The sequence below is a fragment of the Aspergillus ibericus genome, assembly GCF_003184845.1.
Source record: "Aspergillus ibericus CBS 121593 unplaced genomic scaffold BO80scaffold_19, whole genome shotgun sequence".
NCBI classification, from domain to species: Eukaryota; Fungi; Ascomycota; class Eurotiomycetes; order Eurotiales; family Aspergillaceae; genus Aspergillus; species Aspergillus ibericus.
In genome coordinates, this window is record NW_020292117.1 from 22,868 (window position 1) to 43,884 (window position 21,017).

The 21,017-nt window shown below is 52.1% G+C and overlaps 7 protein-coding genes across 7 annotated transcripts; 4 read left to right on the top strand and 3 right to left on the bottom strand.

Moving 5' to 3' along the window:
* The first annotated feature begins 144 nt into the window (after positions 1-144).
* Positions 145-1,527, top strand: BO80DRAFT_424961 (mitochondrial 54S ribosomal protein uL10m). Its single transcript, XM_025719408.1, has one exon. The coding sequence runs from the start codon at positions 286-288 to the stop codon at positions 1,351-1,353; it is 1,068 nt and encodes a 355-aa protein (XP_025575315.1). The 5' UTR covers positions 145-285; the 3' UTR covers positions 1,354-1,527.
* A 218-nt stretch (positions 1,528-1,745) lies between these two features.
* Positions 1,746-3,191, bottom strand: BO80DRAFT_355172 (phosphatidylinositol-specific phospholipase C; the record flags this gene model as incomplete). Its single annotated transcript, XM_025715738.1, has 1 exon — positions 1,746-3,191. The coding sequence occupies one exon, from the start codon at positions 3,189-3,191 to the stop codon at positions 1,746-1,748; it is 1,446 nt and encodes a 481-aa protein (XP_025575316.1).
* Positions 3,192-4,232: 1,041 nt separating this feature from the next.
* BO80DRAFT_406621 (putative 2-oxo acid dehydrogenases acyltransferase) lies at positions 4,233-6,074 on the top strand. Its single transcript, XM_025717766.1, has 4 exons — positions 4,233-4,493; positions 4,588-4,691; positions 4,746-4,817; positions 4,887-6,074. The coding sequence occupies exons 1-4, from the start codon at positions 4,328-4,330 to the stop codon at positions 5,943-5,945; spliced, it is 1,401 nt and encodes a 466-aa protein (XP_025575317.1). The 5' UTR covers positions 4,233-4,327; the 3' UTR covers positions 5,946-6,074.
* Positions 6,075-6,486: 412 nt separating this feature from the next.
* On the top strand, positions 6,487-8,912 carry BO80DRAFT_355414 (uncharacterized protein; the record flags this gene model as incomplete). Its single annotated transcript, XM_025715754.1, has 3 exons — positions 6,487-6,622; positions 6,680-8,258; positions 8,306-8,912. The coding sequence occupies 3 exons, from the start codon at positions 6,487-6,489 to the stop codon at positions 8,910-8,912; spliced, it is 2,322 nt and encodes a 773-aa protein (XP_025575318.1).
* A 717-nt stretch (positions 8,913-9,629) lies between these two features.
* Positions 9,630-10,772, bottom strand: BO80DRAFT_67906 (gluconokinase). The gene is made up of 2 exons (XM_025724701.1): positions 10,292-10,772; positions 9,630-10,191 (listed from the first exon to the last, which is right to left on the bottom strand). The coding sequence occupies exons 1-2, from the start codon at positions 10,541-10,543 to the stop codon at positions 9,736-9,738; spliced, it is 708 nt and encodes a 235-aa protein (XP_025575319.1). The 5' UTR covers positions 10,544-10,772; the 3' UTR covers positions 9,630-9,735.
* A 1,923-nt stretch (positions 10,773-12,695) lies between these two features.
* BO80DRAFT_424965 (vacuolar protein sorting-associated protein 26) lies at positions 12,696-14,982 on the top strand. Its single transcript, XM_025719409.1, has 5 exons — positions 12,696-13,165; positions 13,256-13,728; positions 13,791-13,815; positions 13,912-14,028; positions 14,457-14,982. Exons 1-5 carry the CDS (start codon positions 12,946-12,948, stop codon positions 14,678-14,680), a joined length of 1,059 nt encoding a protein of 352 aa, XP_025575320.1. The 5' UTR covers positions 12,696-12,945; the 3' UTR covers positions 14,681-14,982.
* A 5-nt stretch (positions 14,983-14,987) lies between these two features.
* Positions 14,988-20,816, bottom strand: BO80DRAFT_67965 (putative endosomal peripheral membrane protein (Mon2)). The gene is made up of 7 exons (XM_025724702.1): positions 20,722-20,816; positions 20,517-20,596; positions 20,391-20,457; positions 20,154-20,327; positions 19,901-20,107; positions 19,756-19,844; positions 14,988-19,705 (listed from the first exon to the last, which is right to left on the bottom strand). The coding sequence occupies exons 2-7, from the start codon at positions 20,592-20,594 to the stop codon at positions 15,113-15,115; spliced, it is 5,208 nt and encodes a 1,735-aa protein (XP_025575321.1). The 5' UTR covers positions 20,595-20,596; positions 20,722-20,816; the 3' UTR covers positions 14,988-15,112.
* Positions 20,817-21,017: the final 201 nt, after the last annotated feature.

Below are 21,017 nucleotides of genomic sequence, written 5' to 3' on the forward strand. Positions count from 1 at the left end.
AAGACGGAGCAGCCGGAGTTTTGGGTCGCGCCGGCGACCGCAGATCAAAGAGTCATCATTTGCGCCCGGCAGAACTCCACCGCCTATTACCCAGTCTAACCCGCTTTGGGACCCCCAAGATTTCTGCCATATTTTCGTCCAGCCGGCCTCCCTCCAGACGTGCTCAAATCGCCGGTATCGCCAATTCCACGGGCCTGGACTGATCTCGTTCGATTTTGATCTGTCCGCTGTGCTGCACCACTCCCAATCTTTCCCGCTACCTGAATCTCCTCCTCCACCTTCACAATGCCGCCTCGCGTACGCATCTCAAGCCGCATCGCTCAGCCGGTCCGCCGACAGAGGCTCTCTCAGCATGAGCTCCCAATTGCTGCCAGATATGCCAGCACCGCAGCTACAGCGACGACCCCGGCCGCATCAATTGAACAAATGACACACTCTCCCGTCCCCATCGCCCACTTCCCTCCCTCGCAGCCTCCCTCGCACCGCAACCCCGAATTCCGCCGGTCCCAGCTCCTCCGGCAATACACCTCCATCATCCGCACCACGCCTCTCATGGTCTTCCTGCAGCACGACAACCTCCAATCAGTCGAATGGTCCGCCATCCGCCGAGAGCTGGGCAAGGCCATGCAGAAGGTGGACGAGCAGATTGCCTCGGAGGGCCGGAGCGCCCCAGCCTTGGCTCCGCACATCAAGATCCAGATTGTCCAGACGCACATTTTCGAGGTCGCCCTCCGTATCGTGGAATATTTCCGTCCCAACAAGGCCGCATTGGAAAACGGCCAGGTCCCCAGAGCAGTTGACCCCGTCACGCAAACATCGGCCGAAATCCCCCTCGTCGGATCGCGCGACGACCCGTCCCTCACCCATGACCTTTCCCGCGCTGCCCATGACGCCGTCTGGAAAATGAAGGGCAGACACGAGCTCGCGGAACTTCTCGTTGGACCTGTGGCCGTGCTCAGCATCCCCCACGTTTCCCCCGAACACTTGAAGGCTGCGTTACAGGTCCTGGCTCCCAAGGCCATCGGGCTTCCTTTGCCCACGCGAAAGGGCAACCCGGGCTGGCATGAACTGACCACTCAGAACGGCCTGAACAAGCTGTCTCTGATTGCTGCCCGTATGGACGGCCAGGTCTTCGACGTCGAGCAATCCAAGTGGGTCACCAGCATCGAGGGCGGTATGGATGGCTTGCGGTCACAGCTTGTCATGGCCCTGCAGAGCATGGGATCCAGCATTACGAATACTTTGGAGGGTGCTGGCAAGAGCCTTTACTTTACGCTTGAGAGCAGAAAGCAGGATATGGAGGAGAAGGAGAACCCCAAGCCCGAGGGTGAGAACAAGGGTGATTCCGCTTAAACAGTGTAAAGCTGTTTTATGTTTGCCGGGCTTTTCATGTATAATAAAATGCCGTGTATTTTCCTATTTTTTTTTTCTTTTCCCTTTTACCCTTCAAGACCATGATTGTTTTAGCACATGAAGTTTCATTAGAACCGGAGTCTGAGTTCTAGGTACAATTACATACTCCTTTCGTCTGTCTTGTTGCTCGTAATTTTCGGGTTGCGACTTTCTTGAGAAAGGCAATCGTGTAATTGATGTATGCGTATGTATTTTTTCTGTTCCGACATCGATGGCCGGCGGAAGATACAGCATGGATTGATAAGTGAATACATCCTCAGCTCTGTCAACAACAAGGGAACGATACGCAATAAACCATAAACAACCGTGCGACTTTTCTTAAGACCAGGTATCTAATCGCTGTCATGATGTTGCTCGTCATACTGCAACTGTCTGTACAGCAACCGAGCATTCATACCCACAATGCATCGTACAAGATCCCAATCACCATCTAAGCCCACCCAGTCTGTAACCAGGATACCAGTGGACCAGTCACCGTCGCCTTCTCCGTGCGTCCTGCAGAGATGCTCCACAGTAGCGGGATTCAGTTTTGCCGCGATCTTCTCAGGCCAAGTGCCCACTTTCCAGAAGTTGCTGGCGCTTAGGAAGTTGACGTAGAATGGATGTGCTTGTGTTGCCAGAGGACCTGGAAGCACACCAAACGGGTATTGAGTGCGTCCTGCGCGTTCACACTGCTCCCGCACATATTGGATCTTCTTGTCAATGTTCTTGGTTTCTAGGACCTCGTAGAAATCCTGGATGCAGAGCTGCCCGCTGGGACAGATAGCTTCGGAACAGTTATCGGCCCAGCCAGTGGCATCGATACACCATCCCTTTCCGTCATGCATGTCTTTCAGATCATCCAAGATGTTGAATCGACGCACCAGAACGACCTTTCCGCGCACTTCGCCTAGGGTGGGGATCTTGGGTTCTATATACCACCTGCTTTCTGAATGCGCGTAATGGTCGTTGATGATCCTACTCAGCTGCTCATCGGTGTGGTTGCCCGGGCCTTCACGTTTGAGAGAGATGATGAGTGTTTCAGAGGGGTTGCTCTCGAGAAACTCGTCAACTTCGCGCATCAATTCGCGGAAGTATTTGTTGCCTGTTAAAGAGATGGGGAAGACGCTGTGCACAAGGATAAGCTCATCTTTCTCGGGGTCTTCTGGATATTGAGGCTGCACTCGGATATCAAAAAATCGAACCCCGTTCCTGAGCTGCTCTCGAGGGCTAACTGCCTGGCAGCGAACAGATGGCGCTGCAACATGGCAGGTAGGTGAGTTGTGCGTGCCTGGAATGGACAGAGAAGAGAGCAAAGTGTCATCCTTCAGCTCGCCCATCCATGCATTCAAATTGGCAGAAGAGTATATCGTGAGGTGGGATGCTGCTGTGACGTAAATCCCTGTGAACTTGAACTTAGGGTTGTCGCACAGCGGTTTCATAGTAGCAGTTTCGGTGGTCGGGACTGGGGTCTGGATCTGATGCCTTTCCCCTTCCACCTCAAAGACCCAGCGCATTCGTTCCTTTTTCGAATCAATAAACGGGGGGAGCTCAGTCTGAACCGACTCAAAAGGTGCAACATGGATATCAACGTCCTCCTGGGCAAAAGGCTGGGTGTCATCATCCAATGCAGCCACGGGTGTATCTGCGCGTGTGACATTGGTCAAAACCCGTGTAAAATTCCTTGCAAAGGTATGGACATCATCAAATGACCTCCCGGGCGCATGGAAGCGTTCAATATGTTTCAACGCGATTGGTGTGGATGTAAGATTGCGAATGGTAAGATGTTCGCCCGCCATCTTTTTGCCTCGGTCACTTTGTATCGCAGATGTTGCGTCGTTATGCGGTTGGCGTCGCCGCGAACGGTGGAGTGGACAAGGCATTTAGGACAGATTTCCAGCCGGTCCGATCAACTAAACTTTATAATCAGCAGGCTGGCGAAGGGAGCTGGCCCCAAGGAACCGGCTGAAGTATCAAGGCTTTCGGGGTGCAACCAAGGCCCGTTATTGGCCTGGGTAAGCTGGGGTGCCTGGGGGGTACTGGGGATACTCTGGAACACTAAGAGAGCCCGATAGGGATTGCGCCAATGAAGACCGGTATCCACTGGCGTAGGATCTCCCGCCGAGGCGGTACGCCGGGGCTGAACCGTTTCCAGGGGCACGAATGCGAACCAGATCAAAGGTCCGCCCAAGTCATTGGCGAATTGGATCCCACGGAAGTAGCGAGTCAGAAAGCCAATGTTTGTTATCTTGGCCCACGCCATCACCGAGAAGTCGAAGTGGTGGATGATGATCAGCCCTGCGTCGTAAGGCTCTCCGTAATCCCGATCCACCACCCGCAAAACATGCCAAGGGAAGCTCAGCTGACAGCTGGCTTGACCTCCCCGACCCGAGGGTCATTACAGGCAGTGCAGCTTCTTGGCTGGATCGGATGAGTTAACCAGCAGGTACCCTTGAGCCTCTATCAATATTAGGAAGTCTTGGGCAGATCGACTGGATTGTATGTTTTGTTTTGGCAGAGCGGGTGGGGATCGTGCGTGGGTTCCTGCTGAGCGCGAAGTTTCATGCTTATCCACGTTCGGCCCTCCATTTCTGCAAATACTTAGAGTCAACCGAGCTGAAATATGGACGGGCATGGTAGGAGTCCGAGATGGAGAGAAAGCAGGCAATCGACTGGTATAGATCGGCCCGCACGTGCCAGGCTTTAATGGCGGAACAAGTGACGGCCCGGAGTGTGGGCGGAGGTGGAAATGCGGAGTAACATCACGTGGCATGACGCCGGGCGTCGGTTACCGTCGGCCGTCGGCGACACCTGGATAACCGGGCATACTTGCCTGCTCCCCTATCACTCATCGTGCAGCCGGAATGCTGCCTTCGTTTTCTTTCCTCTGTGGGATCTCACTCTTTGACACCCTCATACGGACACCGGACTGACCATGAATCTCTTGCGCTCCAGTGGAAGCTTGTCCTGGGCTCTCCGTTCATGTCAGCGGCCGAGGGCATCCCGGTGCCAGACACTACTACCTCTTCCCCGTCGCCAATTCCATGCCGTCTTGCCTCTGTGGGGGACCAAGTCTCAGGTACTGAAGGACGTGGGCGAAGGTAGAGTAGACACTTACATTGACACTGCCCTTTTGCTTTATTGTCATCCCATATTCTCGAATGGTCGGTTGCTTACTTTGCTTCCCCACCGCAGGGATAACGGAAGTTCAAATCATTCAATGGTACGTTGAGGAGGGGGCATACATTGAGGAGTGGAAACCCCTCTGTCAATACCAGTCGGACAAAGCAGTAGATGACGTGAGTTCATGTATTTCCAGTGGATTATCTTCAAACTCCAGCTAACGGCTATAGATCACCTCGAGATACGAGGGAGTGGTCAAGAAGCTTCATTTCCAGGCGGATGACACAGTTCCTACCGGCAAGGTAACTAGCCCCATCTTCGCGCATCAGACATGCGAGAAAGTTTTACTAATCTCTTATCCTATTTAATAGGCACTCTGCGATATAGAAGTCGAGGACGGGAAGTATCCGGACGATAGCCCGCCGCCAGTGCCCAAGATCGAGCCGATACCAGTCAGTCCTGCTCCCATAGTAACCAGATCGCCGCAGCCCGTCCAAGAGATCGCTACAACGGTGAAAGAAAGCACCAATAACACATCTAAATCGCCGTATGCAACATTGGCTACTCCAGCAGTTCGAGGACTGCTGAAGTTAAATAGTGTCAACATCGAAGATGTTCAAGGAACAGGCAAAGACGGTCGTGTTCTCAAGGAAGATGTGCAGCGATTTATCGCACAGCGGGACTTGGCACCTGCGGCGCAGGCCAGAGTCTCTGAAGTCCAAGATGAGACAGTAGCCAAACTGACGCCAATCCAGTCTCAGATGTTCAAGACCATGACCCGGTCCCTTGAGACCCCGCAGTTCCTCTATGCAGATGAGCTCAACATTGAAAGTGTCACGGCAATAAGGAAGAAGCTAGCCGAGGATCCCAAAGACCCCAAGAAAATCAGCTTGCTCTCATTTGTCATCAAGGCCATGTCACTTGCTCTGAATGAGTATCCGCTTCTCAATGCAAAGATCGACACCAGCGATGCTGCCAAACCACGGTTGATTATGCGGTCGAAACACAATATTGGCGTCGCCATGGACACACCTCAGGGGCTGTTGGTCCCCAACATCAAAGACGTTGGCGGTCGCTCAATCCTAGACATTGCCTCGGAAATCTTGCGTCTGAATGCTCGCGCGAGAGAAGGGAAGCTTACACCTGCGGACCTCAGCGGTGGCACAATCACCGTTTCCAATATTGGTAATATCGGAGGCACATACGTCGCGCCGGTAGTCATACCGAATGAGATGGCGATCCTCGGCATTGGCAAGGCCAGAACGGTACCTGTTTTTGACGATGCAGGCCAGATTACGAAAGGCGAGCTGGTGAACTTTAGTTGGAGTGCTGATCATCGAGTGGTGGACGGTGCGACCATGGCCCGGATGGCCAACAGGGTCCGGGAACTTATTGAGTCGCCAGAGCAGATGCTTTTGAGCTTGCGATAGCTAATACATAGACATACCCCGATACTTCCGTGATGACCATTAGCTCCAAGTGCTACATACATAGAAGACTGCAAATGAAGCATATGCTTGCACCCAACCTGACTCTTTACACAACTAATGAAATTGTGCAAAATGAATATTTGTAACTGGACTGCTCACATCATGTGATACACGGCCGCAGCCTAGCGGAGGTTGCATCCTGGCGGAGACAGTCTCCGATATTCTTCGTATGCCACCGTAAAGGAACCGGTATAAGCTGCATCTCTTTCTACACCATATTCCCTTCTCTTCGTCCTTAACACATCCTTCTTCTCGGGCTAGGTCTTGTTTACGTGCCGCATATAGAGTGAATGTGCTGGAGTGCTCCTTCAAACGACCTTCCACCCGCATTCTGCCTTCCTCCTCCTCGCTCCGCCCCTCCTACAATTAGAAACCCGTCCACCTTTGGCTGCTCTGGTTACATTCATCGCCTTCCTTCTCTCAAAAACCCCCTCAGTCTCCACCTCCGCCTTTATAATTTCTGATAGCACTGCTAACCATCATGGGGACCCGAGGTCTTTACTTGATCCGCTGCCACGGTCGATACTTCATCTACTATAACCAATTTGACAGCTACCCTGAGGGCTTAGGTGATGCTATCGTGGAGGAGATACCTGAGGATCCAGAGAAATACAGAGGTAAGTGAGATGCTATTCTGTGTGAGTTTGTGCACCATCCAATTAACCCCCAGTCAGAATGGCTCCAATCTATGCGGGGGCTCTATGCTCAGCTTGTTAAGCAGTTCGAAACACAAGCTCTTCCAGTCATCCTTCAAGCGACCGAAGAAGAAGACTCCACCGTCGCTGTGGCTGAGCGGTATACGACGAGCTTCCTCGCTGTCGATGATAGGCTAGAACTGCCACCTCTGCAAATTGTGCTCCCAGAAGTGGCCACGTTCGATGTTGAATGGACATATACCCTCGACCTAGACCGGGAAGTTTTGACTATTGATAACTCCCTGCATCTTCACCTAACCAAGATTCCTCGTGGGGGAGCCTGGATCAAGTACCTTGATATAGACAATCAAAACCGTCGCGTAGCCGGCAGTTGTACACCAGAAGAGGTAGTTGCTGACCTTACATGGAAGCCAGAAGTTGGCAGCGCCTTGACTGAGAGATACCACCAGTTTGATGTTCGTATGGACTTACTGGAGGCCTTCAACGATCATGAACATTCTTCAGACCCGCGTGAACCCTTGCTGGATGCCACTTTCTCGCTGATAAGGAATCAATACAGAAGGGTTCTGGATGGTTATGTGTTGGAATGGGCGCCCGATGAGTTCCCTTTCAGGGAAATTGCCTTTGCTGTGTTGTCTATTGCTGCTGGGGAGGTGTCTTTTGAATGCATTCAAAGCCTCGACCGAAACCATAAAGGGGAAGGCTACTACCTGGTTCATGGCAGAGTGTCTTCTGGCTTGACAGCATCTTGTCACCCGCCAACCGTCCTTCCACGATTCCTGTACGAATCTCATCTTCCGGGTGTCCGGCCTGGTTCAGCACCCGAGGGAAGGATGTACTGGTTCGGAAATGTTCTTGTGCATCTGGCTTCTAGACTGGACTTGGTCGAGGTCGAAGAGGCGTCCGTTGCCGAGGTTGTGGAGGCTGGTCTAAAACAGGGACTAGAAGACTTCCATGCCATGGTCTTCTCAATTTTAGATGTGGTTCTACTTCATGTCCAAAAGGGCCCAGATGGCACCGTTCACGTTAACAGGTCTCCTCTGATGGCGCCATTTGAGTTTGACGGCAAAAGCCCACGTTTTGCAAACGGTCCTCGAACAACGCGCTGTGAAGAGCGGAAGAGGCAGGTAGTGAGTCCTTTTCTCGCAATCATGCGACTCTTCGATAAAGCTACCGATTCAGATTTGAAAGGTACCCGCTCGAGCGTACTTCCGAATGAGGTTTTGGGGACCATTATGGATTTCTCTGATACTCAGACCTACCGCGCGCTTGGTAAAGTGTCAGCGTACTCTCGCAGAGTCAGTAGCCGGAAACTTCGCTTGAACGATGAATACGCTGCAGTTGGCTTTGATCCTTCCGAACAAAGCTTCATCCTGGAACACTTGCAGTCAGGGCAAAGATTTCACTCCAAACTAGAGAATTACATCGATGGAAACAGGTTTCGCAGTACCGCCAAAGGTGAAGGAATGCACTTGAGACCTGTGGTTGGCATAGAAAGTCCCACTAGGCGGAGCATCTTGGACTCCGTGAGCCTATACTTCTCTGGGGCGACTTCGAGAATAGCCCCTTATTCAAAGACGATAGAGATGCCCAAACAGTAAGTTTCGATTATCCGCCGGGTTAGACATGTCTAACACCTCACAGGTCGTATTGTCGTTACACTCACCACTACCATAGCCCAGAACCTGAGCGTCTATTCTACATTGAAGACCATATGCTTATCGGGTCAGTGGAAGATGGCTGGGGTAATTATATTACCAGCCTGAATCGACGCGACGGCGCAGCGCGAGAAGCCACTTTCGTTTGTGGTGCGAGACTCGGCTGTCTTCTCCCCCCAGGGCTTCGTCAGCTTAGCCTGGACTATTGTCGCAATAACCTATTTTGTTTCATTCGCTGCGCGCATGACGAAAGTTCCGAAGCATGGGATGTGATGATGAAGTATGCTTTGCGTCAGCTTCAGTTCCTACAGGCGTCGGAGGGGGAGATACTCCCGGTTTCAGGATTACCCGTGATTATGGCCTTTTCCACGAGAGTCCGACTCTTCTTCTACGTCTACCAGTGCGCGGAGGCCCCGACTCTCGAAACCGATGCTCCCCAGTTTCTGATTAGGGCGGCGGCACAATGCACAGATCCCGAGCCTAGTCGTCGGCTTATCCCTCTCATTACCGACGGCGAAACCATCGATCTCAAAGAAAGGAAGCGGAGAGATGAGTTTGAGGAATGGATCAAGGTTCTCCACAGTCACAACTAAGTGAGATCTATCACCGAACACATGTGGCGGTCTTCCCCAGCCCAAACACGACTGAGCTAGTTGATTGGCGACAATCCACGTAAGAGGCATTAACATCAAGTCTGTCAGGTTCTTAATGTCAAGTCGGATCTTCCTAGCTTCGGTAAACGTTAACTTCTGTGTCGGTATTTTCTCTGGTGCCTAGGTGCGGCCAAGTGAGCAGGATGAGGTTTCCTTGATGAAAAGTTGCGAACGATATCTGGCGCCTATTGTTTCTTTCCTTATCTTTCAGTCGTTGTTGGGATCATGACTTCGGTAGGTGTGAGAATAACAAGTCATGGCCATAATGAGTTATCCAATATTATTCCTATCAAGCCCTAGTAAACACTCTGAGTAGAAGTGTGCTACCAACCTGGCATCCTTGCCGTAGTTGTAGCATCAACCGGCGATATAATAGAATTCCTTGGACTTTATACTACAGTTCCAAGGATAATGTTACTCCCTACGATATCACCTACACAGCGACGTTCCAGCTGCACCGAATACGACGGACCTCAATCAAAGCAGAAACTGAATATACTCCACTATATCCATTCAAATGTAATCCAAGCGCAGTAAACAAAGTGATATAGACAAAGAAACGAAGGTATCAACAACCCAAACCAAGATACAACCCACAAGACTGACTCCCAAAATACAACCAACAAATCTCTATCAACCAAACCAAACCAAACCAAGTTAAATCAACCCCAAACACCACACCCCATAACCCCTCCAAAATAAAGAATCCAAAATCCAAAACCAACCCCAAACAAACAATAGAAAAAAGAAATCAAAAAAAAGATCACCTCCCCCCCAAAACCCCCGCCACCAACCCCAACACCTCCTCCTGGACCTCCCCCTGCCCCTTCCCCATCCCCACATCCACCGTCAACGCATCCCACTCCCCCAACGGCTCCTCCAAATCCCTCAGTTGCGAATGCACCATACTACTCTTCATATAATGCGCCTGCCGATTCATGACTCTCTGCAACAACATCTGCTCATCGAGTTTCAAGTAAATAAAATGGATTTGCACCGAGGGGGATCCGTACGCCGCGACGCGCATCACGTCTCGGTATTTGCGCTTCAGGGCCGAACAGGCTACTACCACGCCGGAGGGGGGGTGGAAGTTGTTGGTTTCGGACGGGGAGAGGGCCGAGATGGCGGCGTTGCGGAGGGAGATTAGCCAGTCCCATCTGTCGGCGTCGGTGAGGGGGATGCCGGTGGACATTTTTTCTTTGTTGAGGGGGGGGTGGAACTGTTTTATTGGTATTGTTTTGTTAGTGGGGATGTTGGGGGTGGTGTGTAGGGTGGGAGGGGGTGGTGGTGGTATGTATGGAGGTGTAGGGATTACATACATCATCACCCTCCAGGAAGGGAACTCCCAGTGCTTGTTGGATGCTTTTTCCTACGGTGCTTTTCCCGCATCCCGCGGGCCCGGTCACGACCCAGATGTGTTGGACTTGCTCGGGCTGGGGCACTGTGGTCTTGCTGGTCCACATCGAGTTGGGATTGCTGGATAGTGGGCTTTTGACCGGGCCGCGCGTGGTATCTACTACTCCGGTGCCGTTGGTCATGGCGGGTTGGGGCCGTTCACCGGCGGACAACATGGTGGCGGAAGTGAGGATGTTGTAGGGTTCAGCGCAGTTGGGTATGACGTCCTAGTGAACCGTGGATAAATTGGGATTAACCGCCGGAAGGAGGAAGAGAATACGGAGGAATGCCTATGTGTGCAAGGGTCACTCGACGAGGAAGAGAACGGAAAGAAGAGATGATACCAGTCGAGGGAATAGAGTCATCGGCTATATAAAGGAGAGAGAGGGATTAAATGCTGATAGTTCCAGGGCGGCTATAATAAATCTCCTTCAAGTATGAAATCCATGTGGGTCAGCCGGGCACGGCAGTCATTGGCACCGGTTTTCTCTGGTTTTCGCTGGTTTTTCTTTGATTTTTCTAACTCAAATATCAGCCAGGTCCTGGTTAAGGGTTTGGGCTGGCGGCGGGCCGGAAATTGCTAGACCTGTTCCACTCCAACCGCATCGTCATGGCTGTGTGAATCGGGTCCGATTCAACACGGCCGCCACCGAATCAGATGCAACCGCAGCAGTTCCAGGCGCAATAGTAGGGCATGCAAGTGGGGGGCAGCGAAACGGCGAGTGGGGGACCAGCCGGCCATGAGGTATGAAGGCAGACTCAGGAGTCCGGCGGTCTGGTCATTAGCGGGAGATCCGATCGGTAGCACGTCGTATTGTCGCATACACACCTCCATACCGCTGGACAAAGTACGCGCGCATTTGGCAACACTCTGACGACCCCTTTTGTCCCGGCCTCTGGTTGGCAGCAGGCACAGGGGAATTCCTCCCGCCGGTCAGAGGCCATGGCCATCCGTGTCACCTCATCAATGCCCGCGTCGCGCCAATGAAGGACGCCGGCGTATTTGTCCGGCCATCCGCCATGATGTCACAACCGGGGATGCGGAATGGTAATTTGGGACGTCTGGCGCGGTCAGTGACGGTACCGGGACGGGTAATGGCGATGAACCCCCACACTATTCCCTTCCCGGTATTGGGTCCCCGTCCCCGAAAGGGTCGTTTTCCACGCTGCTTCCCAGGAATTCCATCCGATCCTAGTCACTAATCCGTAGTCACCGTGGCAGAAACAAGGGAAGGGACCTGGGCCACCCCAGTAATCCATGCAGATAAGATACAACGACGGATGGGGGTGATGTCTGCTGAGTCCTCAGGTCCGTTCCGCCAAGCTCGACCCTCCGGCTTCCTTCATCCGACTGGCGAACAAAGGAGTCCAACCTGCCGATTTCTGTTCCCGTGGTCTCCTCAGAAAATAGGCCTGGCTAGTCCGGGGGTAGCTTCATGCCAGCCCAACTTTGCCAGAAGACAGGTCAGATTTAAGCCTTCAGTCACGGGTATTACTTTCGCTCTAACTTTGCTGCCATCTGTGTGACAGTAGAGCCCAACCGAACCAGATTCAGTTGTGGAAGCCCGCCACTCCAGCTATGCCGTCGTATCTGGCAGCCGATGATTGATCCTGCATGCTCACCGCTGGAAGTGTGGCGTGCAGACGGGCGGCCGTGGCTCAATCCGGGGAAACTTTGATTGCTGGCATGCCAGTCGGATGCAGGTAAACTCCCGCCAAACTGTCTTGCTGGAGTGGTCAGGCAGTCCTGCTGCCAGCCAGCCCATAATTGCTTCTGTGTACCCCGTATCCAACTCACGGAAACATGTTTCCAACGACGCCAATAAGGTTACGGGTCAGCGGCTCTTTGCAGAGACTGCCAATGAGCCAACGTCGTATGGAAAGTGCCCGATGTAAGTCCTGCTTAAATGGCGACTGAGCTTGAAAGCAACCTCGAAGCGTACAAAGATGTAACCGTGCTCGGCAGATGATGCGGTTACCCCTCCTGACCGACAGGAATTGGATGGATAAAGCAAGCAGTATGCCGATTAATGCGTGCGGTCCGGCTCATTCTCGTAGTGTCTTAGCGACGGTCATATGCTGCGCAACAGCGACTTGCCTCTTCCATGGACGGCGGTCTCTCCTTCAGGTCCATGTCGATCTTGTATGAAGTGGTATAGTTGCTGTGACTTGACACATCCTTTTGGAGCAAGGTTGGTAATACCGCTTTATGCACGTATTAAAAAATCTGGCCCGATTCAGATCGCCTCTTAGCTATATGAGGGCTCTAATAGAAGAAGATATACACTAAGATCCTTCTAGTAGACTCTGACAGGGGAGGAGGGAGGATGTCTCTGCCAGGCAGGTATAACTAGTTAGTTAACTAGTTAACTAGTTGACGACGAGGGTGCTTACATAAGCCGCGATACGGATGTCTCCCACCGCCAGGCAGTCGAGATGCCGCCTAACCAGATGAAGCCGGGCGCGACATGGCCATTGTGTGATATCGCATTTCATAGGCCGCCTTATCGAGTGCTCTGCGTACTTGCCAGCTGATTGACTCTCTTATATCCCCTCACCCCTCCCAATCTCGCCCACGATGACCTCCCTCTTCTTCTCCACCCCCCTCGACATCGATGTGGTCCTCGAAGACAGCGATGAGCGCCAGACGGTGGATGTCAAGCTCGACAAGGGCCGCCGCGAGAGGGTCCCTCTGTACATGGACGGCGAGTCTGTCAAGGGTGCCGTGACTGTTAGGCCCAAGGATGGAAAGCGCTTGGAGCACACCGGCATCAAAGTGCAGTTCATTGGCACAATCGGTATGGGACATCGGCTCGCATGGACATAGTGCATCACTATACCCATTATCTATCTTCGAGACAGATTGCTGACATGGACTTCACTATCAGAAATGTTCTACGACCGCGGTAACCATTACGAATTCCTCTCGCTGGTACAGGAGCTCGCAGCCCCCGGAGAACTGCAACACCCCCAGACCTTCCCATTCAACTTCAAGAACATTGAAAAGCAATACGAATCCTACAACGGTATCAACGTCAAGCTACGGTACTTTGTTCGTGTCACGGTCTCCAGGCGCATGGCGGACGTGATCCGGGAGAAGGACCTTTGGGTTTACTCTTATCGCATGCCCCCCGAGACCAACAGCCCCATCAAGATGGATGTCGGTATCGAGGACTGCCTGCACATTGAGTTCGAATACTCCAAATCCAAGTACCATCTGAAGGACGTCATTGTCGGACGCATCTACTTCCTCCTCGTGCGGTTGAAGATCAAACACATGGAACTGTCAATTATCCGACGTGAGACCACCGGGTCTCCGCCAAACCAATATAACGAGAGTGAGACGCTGGTGCGGTTTGAGGTATGTTTGCATGCAGTATGAACTTGTGCATGACGTACAAAGCACTAACTTGCTGCACGCAGATCATGGATGGGTCGCCTTCCCGAGGTAAGTTGGTGGCTCGGACTCTCCTGGTCCCCAGGCATCCCAACACGTCACACTTGCGGGATTATCGCAACTGGACAGCTCTTTGACGTCTTCTAGGTGAAACCATCCCCATCCGTCTGTTCCTCGGAGGATTCGACCTCACCCCTACCTTCCGCGATGTGAACAAGAAGTACTCGACACGCTATTACCTCAGCCTGGTGCTTATCGACGAAGGTACGTTCCTGTGTCCATATGTTTCATCTGCGTTTTGGCCTTGTTTTGTGGTTGCCGTCCACAATTACCGCCTGGTGTCTGCGTGAGAGAACAGACCGTCATCCCACGCATGTGAAACCAGGTCTTGAATGCAAGAGTGACTAGCTCACTGGCCCACCCCTGGCCTGGCCATGCCATCCCACGGCATCCCACGGCATCCCACTCTCTAGGTCAATAGCCGGTCGGCTATTGACCCTTGATCGGGCCGAAACCTGCAATCTGGCCACAGATGGGCTCCCCCATGGCGACCCCCACGCTAAACCTCAAGCGATCCTGGTGTCGCGTGGTGGCCCCACCGGCCCCAGTTCCCTCCCGTTTTCACCTTCCGGAAGTTTCGACCGTCATTTACATACCTGTATGAAAACTAACCTGCCACCGCACTCCTCTAGATGCTCGCCGGTACTTCAAGCAATCCGAAATCGTCCTCTATCGCCAGGCTCCCGAGATCGCCATCACGCCTCAAATCGCCCAGCAGCAACAGATTCAGCAGCAGCAGCTCCTTCAGCAGCAACAACAACAGCTGCCCGCGGGTTCCGCGACCGCCGGGCCTGGACGCGGAGGAGACCATCATCAGCCCCAATTCAGTCAGCAAGTCTCAGCCCCTGCGGCTTAGTCCACGAGATCTATCCATCTCACCTTGTAGCGAATAGACCGTCATGGGCTGCTGTATCAGGCTTCGTTTGATGTTCTCCATATACCCTTCTGTCGCTGTACTTCTGTACCCAACCCGTTTATCATGAATCTGACCACATGAAAATCATTTATGACGACGTCTATACTTAATTCCTTCGTGTACTTGTCACGGCCTTGAAAAGGCAAGGTAGTATCTGACGGTTTACATCTATCATTTCCATCACTTGAGATGTAAATCTTACATGAAAACAGTCTAACATCCACAAATGCAATTGTAACAACTATAGTCATACATACAAAGGCTTAAAAACAGACAGACAAGGAGCACTGGGGACGCTTGCTATATAATCCTCTCGTCTATATAAGCATCCCACAGGTGATCGAGTATAGGACACGTGGGGAAACCTGTACATTACACATAACCACCACCAGCAGTACCAGAACCAATACCAGTACCAACTTCATGTAAGACCTTCCCGAGAGCATGGAGCACCTCGCCATCATCCTGTTCCTTCCCGGCGACCGGCACGGCCCGCACAACGAGCGGGTAGATCCATGCAAGGTGCCTTTTGTGGTCCTGGGCAGTGGTGCTAGCGGGGGCTGAGGCTGAGGCTGAGGCTGATTCGGTTGGGGTTCCGGTCGTGGGGAGTGGAGGGATTGCCGACGGCTCGCTGTGCAGGGCCACCATGCCGTGGAGGAGATGGAGGAGGGATTTGCGGGCCGGGGTGGGCTGTGGCATCAGGCCGCGTAGGGGTTGGTCTGCGATATAGCCTTTCAGGGAGACGGCACAGCGGAGGATGAGGTATGGGGTGATGGACTGGGCGAGGGTGATGCGAGCGGCAGTTTGCGTGGTTTGGTTGTGGGTGTTTTGTGTCGGGGAGGATGCTAGTTCGAAGAGTGTGTCGATGAGCATGTATGCCATTTTTGTGCGCGTTGTTGGTGGGGGTTCGAAGGTCCTTCCGGGCCGGATTTCGTAGATGTCACTTAGGGGATCGTCCTGGAGGGATTTGGTAGGGAGATCGAAGCGTTGGGGGAGGTAGATAAAGGAGGAGAGCAATAGGGCGCTCGAGAAATCCCGACGGATGGAGTTTGGGATCACGGACGCCCCGAGTGATGGGATGATGAGCGTTTTGAGTCGCTCGAAAGCAGTCACGTCAAAGGACTCGTCGGCGAGGATGGTGGCTCGAGGAAGAGAGGCGGTTCGATAGCCCCGGGCAGTGACGATACCACTTGCAATGGTGATTGCCTGCTTCCAGAAACGCTGGATTTCCGGTTGATCTGGGTTGTCGTATTGTGTTTCCACATAGGGAATCGCAACTTGGAGAATGTTCAAAGCCGCCGTAGTGGATTTTCGCCAAAGGCTTGGTTCGCGATCCTTTCCTGACCACTCATATCTTTGGACGATTGGGTGCGCGAGATGCTCTAGAGCTGTCGCTAGGGCTCCGTTTGTGAATATGTCTTTCTTGATACCATGGTCGGCGATATACCAGCTGAGGAGATCTATCGCACTTTTGGAGAAAGCGAGATAGGTTGGTCTCTTCGAGTCACTCTCAGTGGACCATTTGGATAGCGGTGAATCCGCAAGATCGGCAAGACATAAGAGAATCTCTGGCTGTGAATTGTCCTTCTCGTTGCATAGTGTCCTCAAGCATTCGATAATCATTGTCTGCAGGCGAGATGGGCGGTCAATATCTGGCGAGTATGGAGGGCATATTGAGTTCCATGCAAGAAGGCGCAAATGTCCGAGGATGCTTTCGACACGTTCCCCCTCAAGATCGTCCTTGTATAGCCGATAGATCTGTTGAAACGATTCGAGGTACGCTATGGCCGCCTCTTGATTTGGACGGTCTAGGTCTAGTAGATCTTCACTGTCGGCTGGGTGTCCCTCTACCCATAACGACCATGTGGAATTCAGAGCCTGTTTGCTCAGCCCGGACGGTGTCTGCACACGAAGAAGGATGTTCGACAGACTCGAGTATACTCCTTCACTGAATTCTAAGAGACGCAAGTCGATCAATTTCCGGAAATAGCCGAGTAGGCGTTCCCAGGATTGATCGAATAAGTCGTCTTGGACAATTGGTTCAAAGAAAGTCGTGATAAGATCGGAAGCCCCCTTTATCATGACAACCGTAGTTTCGATCCACGCCTTGAGTTCATCCGGAGTGCGACTGCTGTCCTTAGCCCGTGCAAGCGTGAGCTCGGTTTCTATCTCCTCCACCATCCGAAATAGAACGCGGTTGAGACACAAGCGCCACGCCTTTGGCGAGAGTTGTTGGCCGTAGGCATCGAATATTCTTAAGAGAGTCTGGACCGCGCAGTTTCGAATCTCTGGCCTGCTATCCGTGGTGAGATCAACTATGCGAAGAAGCAGCAACAGCCACAGTGCGTTCCGTGAGACAGAAGGATCATCCCCCTTAGCTAATCCTGCAAGCGTGTCTTCAGTCACAGAGGAGTCAATATGTGTCTCAATGCAAAACTGCTCGATTTGTCCTTGAAGAAAGTCGGACACATTCCAGAAAGACGATGTGGTTGTCAGTGAGATATTGAAATCCTGCTGTTGCAAGGCAAACTTCGAAAAGGAGTCCACAAGATTCAACCGACAGGGCAGCGGAAGCAGGGAGATAAAGTCGGAAGCTATCAACTGCAGGGACTTATACGCCACCCGAACTAGTCGAGGCGAGTTCACTATTGACGACGGCTGACGCCCCTTTCTAGGTGCTTCCGTTCCCTTGGTCTCACCAAAGACGCTTGATATGAGATCGAAAACGATAGACCATCCCTCAGCAAATGTTTCAGCATATTGCTCAAGGATACTCTTCAAGGTTTCCAAACTCTGTTCATGTACTTCGGCCACGGGCGCTGAAGGTGACCCCGCTGAGCACGCACCTGCATCGTAGAGCAATTGAACTTGAAGCTTGAGTGTCTGAAGATTCCTCATCTGCCGCGCATTCCGCTCGGAGACATCGCCGCTATCCGTCTGCCTCAGTGTCTGGAAAACGACGCTATTTAGTACTTCATTGGCTCGTAGACGAAGCTTTTGAATGTTTGATCTGTCCGCTGCGCTCGACATTAATCTTCCTGTAAGAAGCTGCCAAGCGTCTTGATCACTTTCAGCTAGTGACGAGAACCGCTCGAGGTTTGCTCTGGCCAGCTCATTTGCTTTCTCGATTACAAACCTCAGTAGCTCATCCTGCGTCCTAGACTTTCCCATAGAGCGCGATACGCGGTGCGTGCTTTTGCGCAATAGACTGGAGCGAGATTGAGGCGAAAGGACGGTGTTCGACATATTCTCAGGCGACTCTTGTGTTGGCTCTTCTGCTGTTCCAGAGAGATCCAGGAGTGCAGTCAAGACCTCCTGGAATGAATCACTGGGATAGTCGCTAGTGCTCTCCAGCATTTTAGCCGAAGCTGTCTGGACAGCCAGGATTTCGGAACCGAGGTTAGCTTTGGGCACATCGGCACCAGAAGGCGATGAAATTTCCCCGGAACTGCTGGCTTGGGACTTAGTGGAGGCCATGCCAATCAGCAAGTCCGTGTCTTGAAGTGTTCCTAAGATTATTGACCAGGCCGGCTGGTCAAGAGTAGGACCTAGGGCTATGCCCAGATTAAGCAAAGCGCGCAAGCATAGGAGGTTCCGGGTACTGAGGGACACGAATGCAACGTCAGAAGGCGCACCGGGAGTCTCGGCTGGTAATGGAAAACCGGCAAGCGACGCCTGCGAGTTCTTCGACTTTTCATCTGCCGCTGGATTCGATTGAGAAGCAGTTGTTGTGGCCACCGCAATGCTCGCAGACCTCGTGCCACTTGCCTCTGCTGGCATGGCTGCCTTGCCAAGAGTTGTCAGAAAGGCGTCGCGCGGCGTAGACAACCTAAGAAGGCCCGCCACATGAGCCAGCTTCTGGAATGACCGGACGAGATTGTGGTAAAAATCATCGTCGAGAGATGCATAGAGAAATGTTGAGCAGGCGGCGAGTATGGCAGGCCAGCAGTTTTCAATTATACCAGCACAACTTTGGATTGCTGGTAGCTGAGGATGTGACTCTAGCTGGAGAGGATTGATCGGTATGGATGATTTCTTAGGACTCAACGTCTGAGACCCTTTGGAGGAATTCGTCCTCTGGAGATCCTGTGAGGGGCGCGCAGAGCCACCATCTGGATGAGGGCTGGCAATACGACTCCGCCTCTTTTGTTTCAAATCAGGTACTGTCAAAGGGAGGATGAATTTTGCGAGTCCTTCAGCAAAACTACTGATGCAGTTGAGTACAAGACTGTAAATATATGTATCGGGAGGAGAAGGAGGATCGGTCTTGTCAAGTAATTCCATGTAGGGCGTGCGAACCACGCTCCATTGACTGCTGATTCCCGGTACATCAGTGTCCGTTGAGGGAACGGTGGTTCCGATGACACCTGCAACTCCACCTGCCTCGAGCGTGATTTGCTCTTCAGTGATAGATCTCGCATGCTCGGCACGGAAAGGCACGGTTGATCGACTGCTGACCCCAATCAAAGAAGGCTTCTCGGAAGCCAGGCGAACAAGAGAGGCCATATGGTCTCGGAGGATATTCTTCCTGCGGTCATCCTTGTCGTACAAGGAATACATAAGCCTTACCAGACCCGGCTCGAGATACAGGCCCCGGAAGACTTCCATACAAAGCACTCGCTTCCAAGGTGAGTTCCCATCAGGCTCAAGTAGATGCGTCAAGAGCCCAAGGGCCATCTCACACTCTGCAGGTAGAAGAGACATATGGCGCTTGAGAAGTACTAAGAGAATGCGACAGACGCGAACAGTCTGAGAGAAGGTATGTCTTTCAGACAGATACCTTACAATCAATGGCATAAGTCGAACTCGCAAAACCTGAGTTAGCTCAGCATGAACAACGAAAAGTTTCCCACTGTTGACCAGAATGCTTTCGATAAGCTCCAGAGTGAATGTTGAAGAGAGGGATTTGATTCGAAGAAAGTACAGAGGTTCACCATCGATAAGTCGACAGAGATCGTCCAAAACCTTCAAGTGTATTAATGGTATATTCATAGTAGCTCTAGAAGGGAGCTTACCCGTAAAGCATCGTATGCAAAAGAGCCTACGCTGACGGGGTTCCCGTCGACTTTCACAGTGGTCGTTGGCGTCGATTTATCGAAGTTTTCTGCACAAAGATTAGAAAGGAGTTGCAACAAAAGCAATAGGAGTACGGTCACTAACTGTCTTCAATTGAAACACGCTCAAATGTTGACACGACCAGTTGTTGCAACGTGGCTGCGGCGGTACTAGAGACCGCAAGCATCTTATTCCCTTGTAGAGTAGCACAGATCTCCAACGTGCTCACCAAGAGGTCTCCTCCCAGGTCATTGGAATAGTGCTGCAGCAGAGAAGGCAGCGATTGCAAGATCTTGAGTTGGATGTCCAGGCCTTCGCACCGTTAGTAAGGATCATAGGGCTTCAGTCACTGACTTACTCATGTTCGTCGTCTCCTTCAACCCAGCAAGAACATCTTTCAATCGCTCAGATGGTAGCGACCGTGAAGCCACTAGCCTTTGCAGGCATACGACACCGATGCCTGCCAGTTTCGCATGGCGACTATGGCAGGCAAGAATGAATGGGTTCGCGAATTTAGGTTTACGCACTAGATCTTTGGAGCCCTCAGCATACACACACCTTTAATGTCACAAGCATGTGGGTCACAAAAGCTCACCTGCTGATATCTGCGCTTCGGAAGTTGAAGGCAATGCCTTTAATTCATTAAGGGATTCTTCAGCCGCCTACAACCTAGTCAGCACGGGCATTCGGGCATCCCTTTTAGCACAGCGAGTAAACATACATTTCGCAGGTCAGAGTTCCTCCTTTTGGATTCCTGAATCAGGTTCAAGAGCTCCGCCTGCAGAAATTGGGAGGACATTTCTACCGGAGACTTGGATCAGAACATAGCCGAAGCCACTCGCTATCAATCAAATAGTAACACTAGGCAGATGTGGCTTCATGTGGTTGGGTCACTGGCTGGAGCAACGGAGTACAAAGCTAGGCACCTGGAGCTCGGCGATATTAGTACCATATGTTTCATTTAACAGTTTGTATCAATTTGAGCTTATAACAGCCATGCAAATCAATGACCGGCTCAAATTAAACAACCCTGAAGCATGGCATCAGGAGTGACCTCTTGAGGAGCGCCAAGGCACCCGCGGAGATAGAGCTGTCACGTGAACGTAGACGGCCGTTATCATCACGTGTGGGGTATCCTTCAGGAATCCGGCGGGACCAGATACGCAAGCCTCCGATTGCTGGAGGTGGGACAAGGTCACAGTGCCCCTCCTCCGCCCGAGGA

Excerpts from the sequence above, each read along its gene's own strand:
- BO80DRAFT_424961 (XM_025719408.1), top strand. The coding sequence starts at position 286 with ATGCCGCCTCGCGTACGCATCTCAAGCCGCATCGCTCAGCCGGTCCGC.
- BO80DRAFT_406621 (XM_025717766.1), top strand. The coding sequence starts at position 4,328 with ATGAATCTCTTGCGCTCCAGTGGAAGCTTGTCCTGGGCTCTCCGTTCA. Across the intron at positions 4,494-4,587 it reads ACTGAAGGACGTGGGCGAAG|GGATAACGGAAGTTCAAATC; the intron begins GTAGAGTAGACA and ends TCCCCACCGCAG. Across the intron at positions 4,692-4,745 it reads CGGACAAAGCAGTAGATGAC|ATCACCTCGAGATACGAGGG; the intron begins GTGAGTTCATGT and ends TAACGGCTATAG.
- BO80DRAFT_67906 (XM_025724701.1), bottom strand. The coding sequence starts at position 10,543 with ATGTTGTCCGCCGGTGAACGGCCCCAACCCGCCATGACCAACGGCACC. Across the intron at positions 10,192-10,291 it reads CCTTCCTGGAGGGTGATGAT|TTCCACCCCCCCCTCAACAA; the intron begins GTATGTAATCCC and ends CCAATAAAACAG.
- BO80DRAFT_424965 (XM_025719409.1), top strand. The coding sequence starts at position 12,946 with ATGACCTCCCTCTTCTTCTCCACCCCCCTCGACATCGATGTGGTCCTC. Across the intron at positions 13,729-13,790 it reads AGACGCTGGTGCGGTTTGAG|ATCATGGATGGGTCGCCTTC; the intron begins GTATGTTTGCAT and ends TGCTGCACGCAG. Across the intron at positions 13,816-13,911 it reads GGATGGGTCGCCTTCCCGAG|GTGAAACCATCCCCATCCGT; the intron begins GTAAGTTGGTGG and ends GACGTCTTCTAG.
- BO80DRAFT_67965 (XM_025724702.1), bottom strand. The coding sequence starts at position 20,594 with ATGTCCTCCCAATTTCTGCAGGCGGAGCTCTTGAACCTGATTCAGGAA. Across the intron at positions 20,328-20,390 it reads CGAAGCGCAGATATCAGCAG|ATCTAGTGCGTAAACCTAAA; the intron begins GTGAGCTTTTGT and ends AGGGCTCCAAAG. Across the intron at positions 20,108-20,153 it reads GAAGGAGACGACGAACATGA|GCCTGGACATCCAACTCAAG; the intron begins GTAAGTCAGTGA and ends AACGGTGCGAAG.